The sequence below is a fragment of the Bubalus kerabau genome, chromosome 17, assembly GCF_029407905.1.
Source record: "Bubalus kerabau isolate K-KA32 ecotype Philippines breed swamp buffalo chromosome 17, PCC_UOA_SB_1v2, whole genome shotgun sequence".
In the NCBI taxonomy this organism is placed as follows: Eukaryota; Metazoa; Chordata; class Mammalia; order Artiodactyla; family Bovidae; genus Bubalus; species Bubalus kerabau.
The window spans coordinates 38,832,202-38,844,725 of record NC_073640.1 but is presented as its reverse complement, the minus strand read 5'-3'; the positions used below and the strand labels follow the sequence as shown (position 1 = coordinate 38,844,725).

At 46.9% G+C, this 12,524-nt stretch overlaps 1 protein-coding gene across 2 annotated transcripts in view; it reads right to left on the bottom strand.

Moving 5' to 3' along the window:
• The window catches only part of PRMT7 (protein arginine methyltransferase 7), a 41,495-nt gene that overhangs the window by 7,160 nt on the left and 21,811 nt on the right, over positions 1-12,524 (bottom strand). For both annotated transcript variants that reach the window (XM_055553386.1, XM_055553387.1), the window contains 7 exons: positions 8,929-9,041; positions 6,610-6,851; positions 6,233-6,413; positions 2,585-2,712; positions 2,043-2,178; positions 957-1,040; positions 454-501 (listed from right to left, as the gene is read on the bottom strand). In XM_055553386.1, the coding sequence (XP_055409361.1) occupies positions 454-501; positions 957-1,040; positions 2,043-2,178; positions 2,585-2,712; positions 6,233-6,413; positions 6,610-6,851; positions 8,929-9,041 (932 nt within the window). The remainder of the gene's footprint in view (positions 1-453; positions 502-956; positions 1,041-2,042; positions 2,179-2,584; positions 2,713-6,232; positions 6,414-6,609; positions 6,852-8,928; positions 9,042-12,524) is intronic.

The following is a 12,524-nucleotide window of genomic DNA, read 5'->3' as shown; positions in this document are numbered from 1 at the left end:
GCTTGTAGTCCTGGTGGGGTGGGTTATCCTTCAGAAAGGAAATCAAAACCAGTCACTGGCCAGGACGTGAAACACCATCACAGAACCAAGCAGTCAGGACAGCTTGTGAGCAGTGACTCCCCGGGTGCTGGTGCCCCAGAAACAAAACTTTAGTTCTATCACCGCAAGGAGTTTTGGTTTTTTAGTTTTAAGTGAAGTGAGGAGAAAAGCCTACACTTCTTCAGCCACAAAACACAAAGTAGAGTCTAAACTTTGCTCACTGCTATTCAATGACAGCTCCAGAAGACCTCCAGGCCAGCTCTCGACTCAGGATTCACAAGAGAGTCACTGGCAGCTGCTAATCCCCCCAATTCCCTCAGCACTGACACTGATTCAAAGCAATCGATCCCAGACTCAGGAAGGCAAGCCCCACAGGTCCCCAACATTATTTCAATAATGACAAGTATCACTTACTTTTTTCATCAGTCTATGAGAAGCTGCTGAATTCTCTATTGTAAATACCTAAAGGGAATATCATATTAGTTGTAAGAGATGCACTTAACAGAAAAAGTAAATAAACAGATTAAAATGCAACTCCAGGGACTTTACTGGTGGTCCAGGGGTTAAGACACTTTCAATGCAGGGGGTATGGGTGTCATTGCTGGTTGGGAAACCACAATCCCACATGAAAAGCAACTCCAAAGCAAAGGACAATACCTAACCAACTACGTCTGTGCTCACGATCCCCCCGGATAGTACAACATTCTGTGCTGACCCCGGATTCAGACTCAGGAGCTGCAGCTACATGGCAACAGCTATAGTCTGACTCCTGCCTGCACCTGAGGCAACAACCCCTCAGACACCAACCCAAGCACACCCACAACGTATGTGGCAGCTGCACTTGCAAAGAGTTTTAGTCACAAAACTGTGACTAAAGAGCATCATCAGGAAGCTGGCAGAAGGCACACGGCCAGTACCTGCTCCGCCCCAAGGTGATAGGCCAGCATGGACAGCAGACTGCCATCACTGACGCACAGGCAGACACTGTCCGGCTTCAGCACCTGCAGGAAAAGAGCAACCTCAGCACAGATTTTCTTACAACGTTGAGAAAATTCTTGTTGACAAACTGACAGGCACGTTTTCCATCTGACCCCCTAGCCCACTCTGTGATCATTCAATCCCATCTCCTCCTCACTCCATCGCCCACATGGCCTGGCTGCATTTTCCTGTGCCCCAACAACGGTCAAACCTGCCTCCCAGGCCCCGGTGGCAACCAGCCTCACCCTCCAACACACCCTCTGCCTCACCTCTCCCCACTCAGACCCCACTGTCAGGAGACTCTCCTCAAGCCATCCTAGAAGGCCCCACTGAAGGCCTGCCCTGTTTATCGGAGGCCACCCCCCAGTCACGACCACAGGCCTCTTCCCTGTGAAGTCACAGCACAGACAGCCACGGGCATGTCGAATGACTCCTCACATCAGGGATGCCTTTGTGGGTCACAGATCCCTCTGAGAGAAACTCAGAATGTCTGCGATCCTCCCCCCGCCCCGACAAAATGCAGGCATGTGCATACAAGCACACATATTTCTGCATACAACTCCAAGGGGTCCAGAGACCCCCATCCAAACCTTGTGGTCCGCAGGCTGAGACCCCTTCTATAGGCAGCAGGGAGCAAAGGTTTTTCAGAAGAGCTATATGACCAGATTTACAATCTAGAACATTTTAGAAAGAAAACAGCAAATGAGAGGAATAATGGGGTGGCTGAACCCACAAGGATCGCCAAAGGAATTGCTGGTGACCATAAAGGCAAAGTGTCCAGAGGGACAATAGCAAGGGCCAGGGAGAGGCTCCTATAGAAGAGCAGAGAACAAGCCCCTACTGATCCAGAAACAAGCTCCCAGCCTTGGCTCGAACGCCCACCCAGTAGGAGCTGGTTGAAGCTACTCGTGGACAGACAGGAGAGCACAGAAGACAAAACCAACTGATCATAAGTGAGCAGTGGGTTGGGGTCCACAGGACAAACCCCTTCTGGCCTGTGACCACCCAAAGGGCTGGACACTCACCGTCCTCAGGGCCTGGATGTATTGATCAGTTCTGTTCTGATCATTGATCTCTCCAAACCGAGGCCGGTTCCAGAGCAGGTGAGCCTGGCAGTCACACACGGGGCGCACTGGGTGGACTCTCCCATTCTTTTCAGGACTGGATCAGAAAATGAACAGATACAGGCTGATGACCTGCTAGGCAATGGCGAGCATGAAGGCACAGCACAGGGACCTGCACCAGGGAAATCGAGGTGGACAGGGGACACATCCATGGTCCTCTAGGGGACATGAGTCTAGGCACTGGCTCTCGAGTGGGCCTTAGAGGTTGGAGGCCCTCCAATTCAAGACTTCTCATATATATATCTGCCCCAAATGGGGGTCCTACCACCGGGGTAGCCTCTTCTCAGTAGACACAAACAGGCACCCAGCCACAAACTTTTGCCCTTATTTGGTTCAGATACAAATGTGCCCATTCAAAATCTCTACAGGGTCTGTGGAGGGAATTTACATGAACACACAATGTCATAAGCCTAGTGTCCCACCCCACAAGGCCAGAGGCACACCTGGTCTTCTGAAGGCTGTACCACACACAGTAGTCGTCGTGGTGGGCTACCAGGCAGAGGGCTGAGCCCTGGACAACGGGCTCCTCCTGTGGCAGGAAGTACACACACTGCATCCAGTGGTCCCGCCACTGAAACAGGAAGAGAATCAGCTGTCACCAAGCTGCAACAAGGGCAATGCATCAAATCCAGGGGCCGAAACCCAAGCCAAAAACCAATTTGCTGGGAGACCACTGTGTGAACTACACATTGCTACTATGGCCAAAGAGATAAAGAAAATTTTTAAATTAGAAATGCTAAAGGCCCAAAAAATTCATGGAACACTGCTGGCTTTAGGAAGACAGAATGTAGCTGATAGCAGTGGTCTTTAGGGTGGGCTCAGATGAGGGGACTCCAGCCCCTGCCCTGTATGTGTGTTGGGGCAGAGGGGGAAGGGGTGGAGTTGGAAGGAGGGAGGGAGAATTCAAATATGGTAAACATTAACAACTGGTAAATTTAAGTAGAGGGCATACTGATGTTCGTTTTCACTTACTTTATGGATTCAAAATTTTCAAAATAAAAAATCGGAAAAATAGCTAGCACCACTTCTCAGGAGGGCATTTAGCAACCAAATACTGTTTGTTCACCACTGGTTCTGTAAGAACAAAGTAACTAGCCACTGCAGTCCCTACTTTCAACATATCCTGAAAGGAGTTTGGGGTAGAAATCAGGAATGAGAGAGCCAGTGGTCTGGGAAAAACTCACAGAACAGGGCTTCAGACAGTTATTTTCAGAAAACCTTATGAACCCAATTTCTTGTATATTCTCATATCCAGAAAAGCACTAAATTCATTAACAGAGATACCTGATGACTAACAACAACCTTCTGCCAGAATGTGTACTTAACTGCAAGTATCTCCCTTTCATTAAAATCACATACTGATCTTCACACACACACACACACACACTCCTTCTCCTCCTTCAGAGCAGCTCCTCAGAGCTATCTTAGAGGCTATAATCCTCATTTGGCTTCAAATGAAACTTAACTTGCAACTCTCTTGCTGCGTTCTTTTTCCCCCAGTTTATCCTACCCGGTCTTGAATTTAACTTAAAGTCCAGTGAATGCCATTCCTATCTCTCTAAGATGTCTATTTGTAGGTGAAAGTCGCTGAGTTGTGTCTGACTCTTAGGTCATATCTCTTTGCAACCCCATACAGTACATGGAATTCTCCAGGCCAGAAAACCGGAGTGGGTAGCCTTTCCTTTCTCCAGGGGATCTTCCCAACTCAGGGATGGAACCCAGGTCTCCTGCATTGCAGGTAGATTCTTTATGAGCTAAGCCACAAGGGAAACCCCTGAAGGTAAAAGCTAGGAATCAAATCTAACCAGATACACTCTGGGGATAATAAACAGTAACAAGGAGGGGGGAAAAAGATTCTCAAACTTGTTATTCATCCTTTACTCTGCCCTCCCTGACTCCTCCCAGGCTCCCGCGATACTTCCCTGTCACCATGTCCTTTCCACACACCAGACTCCCAGGTCCGAATGCTAAAGAGCTGTGACAGAAGCCACTGTCTGAGGCTGATCAAGGGCAGCTCAGTGAAGTCCTGAGGGAGATTCATTAGCAGCTCTTCAAACTCTAAACAGTCCAAAAGTCACCACTGGCAGAGGGAGGACACAAGCCCCGTAGCCAGGAGACTTGGAGACAAGCACCCACCACTGCTGCCTAGACACGAGGTCCTGCTCCCTGCACTGGGCCAGGCTCTCTGTGGTTACCCAGGGGGTCTTATATGAAGATTCAAGGAGAAACTACAAACAGGAACACTCTGAAGATATGCAAATGAGAATCATTAACATTTTAATGAAATTCTTATGCTCGTATTGCAACTACCACACTCCTGGAGAAGAAAGCATCCCAGTGTCGACCTGAATTCTGTGGGAGAATTCTCCCCCACCCCCAACCTGTACCACACACACACAGAGACTCAGCCTGCAGTGGACTGAGGCTGTGAAGAGTCGAGCTGGGACAGCTCAAGGACCCAGGAGGACTGACTGAAATCCCGCAGCAGTCATGACCCTGTGGCCTAAGCAGGAACTCAGGAACTTGGGGAGATGCTAAGGCCTTCCATCAAGTCACCATGTGTACACCCAGAACCATCAGCTGAGCAATCAAAATAAAGCCAGTGCCCAGCAAGTGGTAACTGAAATCAGAATACATACAGGATGGTGCCCAAGGCCTCCCAGCTAGAGGGAAGATTTGATTCCTTGGCCCTAAAGCATCTTTCCCACTTTCTTCCCCTTGTGTATAATGCTCAGTTGCTCAGTCGTCTCCGACTCTTTGCAGCCCCAGGGACTGCAGCCCACCAGGCTTCTCTGTCCATGGTATTTTCTAGGCAAGAATACTGACATGGGTTGCCACTTCCTACTCCAAGGGATCTTCCTGACCAGGGATCAAACTCAAGTCTGTTGTGTCTTCTGCACTGGCAAGTGGATAATTTACCACTAGTGCCACCTGGGAAGCTCCAGTGTGTATAGAGGGGTGGATAACACGCACATGAGAGAAAATTCAAAAGATATAAAAGGCTCATGGAGTGAAAAGTAAGCCTCCTTTCCATCCCTAACCTCAGCCCCCTTCCCAGAAGCAACCTTTTTTACCAATTTCTGTGAATTCCTCCAAAGATACCCTCATATAACACACCACACATATACACTCAGAAACACATACATTTTCCCCCAAGATCGCACCACACACACTATTCTGCACCTCTCGTTGTTTCACTTGATCTATCCTTGAGACATTCCCACACCAGTGCAGAGAGAGCCACCTTACCCTCTGAGCATGCAGGAAAACTGACTTAGCTAGTCCCTGCTGGTGGCCTCTAGGCTGTTCCAGTCTCTTCCATTAGAGTAGGGCTGTACTGAGCATCCTGGTACACATGCCATGCTACACATATGCAGATCCAACCAGAGCCTAAATATTTAGAAGTGGCGTCACTTTCCATCCTGCCATACTGTGGGCCTCACTGCACTCTGTGACGCTCTGACCATCACTTTCCTGCTCTGCCCCACGGCTCTACCAATAGTCTGCAGACTCTGAACTTTATTCACGAACAGGTGAAAAATGGTATTTCATTGCATTTTAAATCTGCATGGTTCTTATGAGTGAGGCTGAACAGCTTTCCACACATTAAAGAGGAATAAAATATGGAATTAAATATGTATTTCCTTTTCTGTATGTCACATCCTCCCCACTTTCCATTGAACTGAAGGTAGATTTTAAGGTCACAGAAAATGAGGCTGCAGACAGGCTGTTGTTCTCTGCTGTTCAGCTGCTAAGTCGGGTCTGAGTCTTTGCAACCCCGAGGACTGCAGCACGCCAGGCTCCTCTGTCCTTCACTATCTCCCAGAGTAGTTCTCTACTCCAAGCTAATCTGAGGTCCCCTGGGAGTACTCTAGGGGCCAGGTCTAACAGTGGCTGTGCCAAGACACAGGAGAGCCAGCACACAAAAGCTGCCCAGTGGTTCACTGTGACCACTGGTGCTGGCCATGAACTCAGTCCCTTCTGTCTCTAAATGCTTGTGAATCTAAGACCCAACATGCTCCTTTCCCAGGACCAAAAGTGGATGACAACTTGCTGATTTCATGAAAATGTGTTTAGCTCCTGCCTCTTACCTGGAGCTCCTCTGGGTCTGAGTGTGCCCAGGAGGGGGCCATGGTGCACTTGATCTTCCCCTCAGGGTCCATTTCAATGTCCCACCAGGAGAGAACCACCTGAGCTCGGCCAGACACTAGCGGTTCAAACTGCCTGCTATGGCAGGCTGCTGAGCTACTGACTTGCTTGCTGAAGTCCACACTGTAAAGAACATTCGGGAACTGAGGCAGATTTTAAGCTCACACAGTCCATTTTTAAGCTTTTATGGTGACCTCACCTACAATGAGACTTGTTTGCAATGGACGCCTGATGTCAAAATGAATACAAAAACGACTGCCAAAGACCCAATTCCACCAAGTGTCTCCAAGCGTCATGACCCTAGGTGGCTCCGTGGTACCTGAACATAGGCAGCACGTCACTGAGGATGGTGAAGTCAGCGGGCGACACCTGGTTTAGCTGAATGTCACAGACAGAGGGCGCACCAGGGCACCTCTCCAGTTCCAAGGGGGGGATGATGACCCGCTCTCCACGGCTGGTCTGAACACGGATGGGAAACAGCTTATTCCACGACCACATCCTCCTGGACTCTACCAGCTGTGCATAGATGGTTGCTCTGTGAGGCACTGCTTCACAATTTGCCTAAGTTTATATTCAAAAAGTATAACAAAAGAACAAAAAAATAACCAGTTACACTGACCCACAGTAATTCCCATTGAGCAAAAGAGATTTATTCCCTAATATGAGGCAAGTTTAGTAACATCTAACGCCTTATATATTAGGACAGTGAACTGTTTTCAGCCCAAAGCCCTTGGGAAAGGAAGAAACTACACTGCAGAAAGAACACACATTATGTCTAAGATCATTTATGTCAGCTAAGTTCCTAGTTACCTGACACTCTTGAATATTTCAAAAATAAACCTTAATTGTCATCATGCTGATTAACTCCCACACAGACTTTGAAGAAAGAGTCTAAGTCTTCCTGTTAAACAGAAATCCTAGCACTAGGCTCAGAGCTTCCCTTCAGTGCAGCTCTCACCCAGACACTAGAACCTTCTTATGGCACAGCCCAGTAGACAAGTGTCCATCCTCAACCGACCTGACCTCCTGGCTGGGCACTGCCGACTTGGCTGTGGCTGCAGCCTCTCATCCAGTTTTCCTCCAACCCTCCAATACGTTCATCTGACACCCTCTACACGCCAAGCACTAGGGGTCTCCCCACCCTCCCCCAGCAGGGTGGGCAAGACCTCACCCCACCAACCTCCATCAGAGCGGACCTCAAACCGTACTGTGACCACCTGCCCACCTATCTGCCTTGCCAGGAGCTCACCTTCATATTCTTGGTACCCTAAAAAGGGCCCAGCAAAATGAAGGCACCAATAAAGGTGTCTTCTGAGACCAATTCCTGGGCTACTGCAACACCACATGGCCTGTCAGATGCCCCAGTGCCCCAGTTTCATGACCTCCAATGTGGCAGGAAGAGGGACAAGGTACTGGAGACCATGTTGCCATAGCTCCTTCAAGTTCAGGCTGGGCAGCTAGGGACAATGATTAGAGTGGACAGCAAACACCCGGCTGCTATGGGCCAACTGGGAGAGGAAGCTGAGAATAGCTGCTAGCGCACCTTTTAATTATGAGATGAATCAGAGAAAGACAAACTGGACAACATTAACATAACTCTAAATATCCTTGTTCTCTATTTCAAGGATTCATCTAATTGATGGCTTTAATGTAGAGAAAAAATAATTTCAAACACAGAATTCTGTATTTTGGAAATGACGAGACATCTCACACAGTATGGGAATCTGCAGGACAATTACCTCACATGCTGACCATGTGAGCAATGTGGACTCAGGCACCAATTGCATTGGGAGGAGCCTCCTTCCTCTCTTCAGGGGCACTAAGCGCCCCCAAAGAGAGTTCCAGGTTAGGACAGTTACAGACTCATGAGAATGCTGCCCATATGGCAGGTGTTGGCAGAAGCAGTAGACACACATGCCTTCCCAGCTGGCCTCTGCCTCAGTCTCTACCTCCCCGTTTATGTTCATAAAAAAACAAGGCCAATGTCTCTGAACTAACATGTTCAGTATATCTTTCCCTTCTCAAAACAACTGTCAAAGGCTATCACCACTCAAGGTTATCAACAGCCTGGCATTCAAGGCCTACCCTCTACCCATTCTCCACTGTGAGCTCACAAGCACCACAGACTGGTGCTCTCACTGCCCACTAAACAGGTCCTCGGCCTGGGACATCTCTCCTTTTCCTCAGCGCCTTCGCAGATTCCACCCTCTCCGTGCAGGCCCTCATCTCCCTCCTGATCCTTGACTTTTTCCACTGGCCTTAAACCAAACATCAGCAGTGCTTCTGCCTACCTCTCCATTCGGCCCATCAAGTCCTCACCACTGCTGACTGGTGTGGATCTTAGAAGCAAGAAGGACATCTTACACTTCTCCCTGGATGCTAGAAGACCTTATACACAGTGTAAGAATGCTTGTTGAACTGAATCTGAAGATAGTTTCTAGTCTTTTGACTCTAACCTACTAAGACTCAGCATTCAAGAGGAAGTCATGACTGAGGAGAACCAAAATCTCGTAGGAATCAAAGGGTGCCCGAGGGGATACAGAGAGGTGCTGGGGCTGGGGCTGTGCAGAGTACTGTGCAGTGATAAGAGCCATGTGAGATCACACCAATTTGCCCGAGGGCAGCTGCAGTCCCCTACCTGCACGAGATGCCTGTGTGCATGCTCATAGGAGGGCAGGGCTCCCTCCCCAATCAGTTCCGTGTCAAATAGCTCCGTGATCAGGATGTTGGCACGGCATGGCATGTCACCATCTGAGAAACACAAGGGAAGAGTCAGAAGTAAGCAACAGATTAGAGCAAATATTTACAACAAATATGTAAAAAAAAAAGGTTAATAGGTCATTATAACTAAAAGCACACACATATGCTAAAGTGTTTAGAAGAGTCATCATGTCTGCAACTGATTTCCCAACAGTTCAGAAAACAAATAAAATCCACCTTGGTATGCATGTGTATGTCAAAATGCCAGCAACTGATTAAGTCTTGCTTAAGAGAACGTGGGTGTTCACTGTACTACTCTTTCAATTTTTCTATTTAATATTGCAAGGGGCTTGTAAAACTGATTTAAAACAGACAAACAAAAAAAACTACAAACATTCCAAAAGAACACCAGGCAAAAATACAGACAATTCAAAATAGAAAGCAAATCAATCAACTATATGAAAATGTTTTCATTTTTATTAGCAAATTGAAGAGATACAATTAAATTATTAACTATTAAATTAGCAAAAATGATTTGAAAAGCAGAGACTGAATGCTGGTACTTCAAATATTTCTAGGCTGCAGAGAAGGAGAGAAAATCAAAGTAAGAGAGAGGTTGATTCCACTGATACCTAAAGATACAACTGAGATCCAGAACTCAGAGGCCCCAGTTCATTAATATTAAATCCCCCTGAATCAAGTTAGTTTCTTGCTGCCAAACAATCCCCTAAATAGCACTTTTCTTGGATAGCAGGATTATGGAAGGTCTTTCTGCTTTTCTACTTTTTAAACCTCCATAATACAATGTAATATTACTTCTACAATTACAATTTTTAATGAGCCGAAACAAAACTGACTTTGGAAGGGGTATTCATCATGGAGAATTAACTGTAAATACTCCTAATGGCTCATGAATTATAATTTGACAAAGCCCACTCATCTTCCCTACACAGAGGACAAGGACGGGTGATGCAAGAAAAGAACAGCATTAAGAGTTCAAAGGCAAGTGTAGCAGAGACAGCATGAGCCTTGAGTCATAGAGTCCTGGGCCTGGATCCCACTTTCTAACCTTGAACCTTCAGTCCTGACCATCAGTCACCTCATCTGTAAAAGAGGGGTTGGTCACGAGATCTGCTTCACATGGTGGTGGTAATTAGATAACAGAGGTCAGCCTGTCCAGTTCCTGTGAAGTACATGTGTGCTCAAAGGCAGCACGACATGAAAACAGGCTGAGAAGAAACTTCTATCTCCTGGTACACAGACCACCCTCCAAGTCACTGCCCATCCTCTCTGATATCAAGGGAGACTCCAAGTGAAATACATTGTCCCAAACTAAGCTGACCAACCCACGCACACACGTGCTTCTCTGTCCAATGTTTCTGCTCAATGAATGGCACCACCAATCACAGAGTCCTGAAACATGGGCATCACTGGCCAGCTCCAGGATGGTACCCTGACTGGCCTGGTGACCTCTGCACCCCAGGGCCTGGAACAGTGCCTAGCAGCACCCCAAAATAGTCAACAAACATCAGCTAAATGCTTGAACCCTCCCTCTTTGTCACCCTACATCCCAATCAATCACCAAGCCCTGCCAATTCTACCTTGTGAATACTTCTTAAGCCAATTATGTAACTTAAAATGATTTACTGTCCAAATCTGCTTCAAAGATAAAGCTTTATGATCCAATGGATTTCAAGAAATACTTCTTGAGAGCCTGTGAATGCTACTGTAGAAGGGAAGAGACATGCAGGGGGAGCCTGAGTGGGGGCGGTTACCCCAGGGGCCTCAGACATTTTCACCAAATGACTCGATGGATGAATAAATGCCGCCCCAAGTCGGCCACTACACATCTTGGTGCATAATCCATCTTGGGGGAACAGGTAACAAACCCAGATGCCGTTTTTTAAAAGAGCTCAGAACAGAAGCTTGGAAATAAGCATTTGGGAGTAGGAAGGAAGCTGCAAAGGAGAACAAAGACTGGGAGATGTCCCTGAGGCCTGGGAAGAGAGAGTTTTCAGAAGGCCTGAACTGCAGCAGTATCGAAGCTGCAGTGTTTCCCATTTACCACGAGTTAAGGACCAAGCAAAGTTGACAGTCTACTCACTAAACAAATATGACTGAATTCTTCCATGTGCCAGGCCCTGTGCCAAATCATGGAATGGAATAATTAGTAAGATCACACAGCCCATGAGCTCAGGATGCTTCAGCTGTGTGGCGATAGAAACATTAAATATGTAATTACGTAATTATTTCATTATTGAGGTTAAAATCACTACATAGAAAGATATTAAGAAAGCTGTGTGTGTGAACACACAGCCTGGAGGTGGCACAGGACAGGGCACAGAATAAGTGACATGGCACACGTTCGCCACCTTGGGTCAAAATGGAGTAAGTGGGTTCAGACTTATCTACCATCATAATCAACTAGAAAACACGGCAAAATATATAAAACAAGTGTTTTTGGACACTGAACAGCAGGAAACAAAGTGAACCCTTGCCCTGGCTCCTAGCCGGCAGGCACTTTCCAGACCTTTGTCCACATAGTGAGAAGCCAAACAAAGTGTCTTGCTGAATGAGACAGAAGAGACGAGTTCAGGGGAGTGAGAGTCAGAGAGGAAGCTACATGGGAAAAGGGCTTCGGAAATCTGCACAAGGCTCCCCTCATGTCTCTTGCTGAATATATCCAAACACACACACATAGGGTAAGCCTCTAGAAGGCTGGACAAAGGATGACCATGTAGCTATAACCTGAACAATTGTCAGAGCTCAGAGGACTGAGCAACATTCTAGTTCTGATCAGCCATGACCCAGGCTCTCAGCAGACACTCCAGAAAGGTCACGCTGTACTAGTATAGCTGAAGCAGCCCTAGAGCAGGGGTTCTCAACAGGGTGAGATTTTGCATACACACACCCCACACTTGGCACATTCGGCAATACCTGGAGACATTTCTGATAGGCACAAATGGTGCTGAGGAAGGAGATGCTATGAGCTTCCACCAGTTAAGAGGCCAGGAGTAAACATTCCACAATGCACAGGACAACTTTCCCAGCAAAGAATTACTAAACCCACAATGTCAACAGTGCTGCAAGTAAGAAACCCTATCTTAAAGCTATTCTAAGCCTGTGCCAACAAAGCTTAAAAATAAGCCTTGAAAGGCTTATATCTGCAAGAAACCCAACTGCATGCCAGACAAAGCTTTTAAGGGAAGACAACAAAACTCAGCACTTAGCAATGTAAATCTCCCAATATACACAACATGTGAATAAAAATTACCAGACAGGCAAAGAAGGAAAACAGGACCCAGAACCAGGGTAAAAATGAGTCAAAACAAGAAACCCAGAAAAGACAAAGAGAGGCAGTGGAATAGAGGGATGTTAAAACAGCTAATATAAATCTGCTAACTATTTAAAGGAACACACGAACACATAAGAACAACAGAAGTTATTAAAAAAAAGAAAAAACCACAAAGGGAATTTTAAAGATGAAAAATACAGTATCAGAAATGAAAAGTTCACTAGATGTGCTTGACAGCA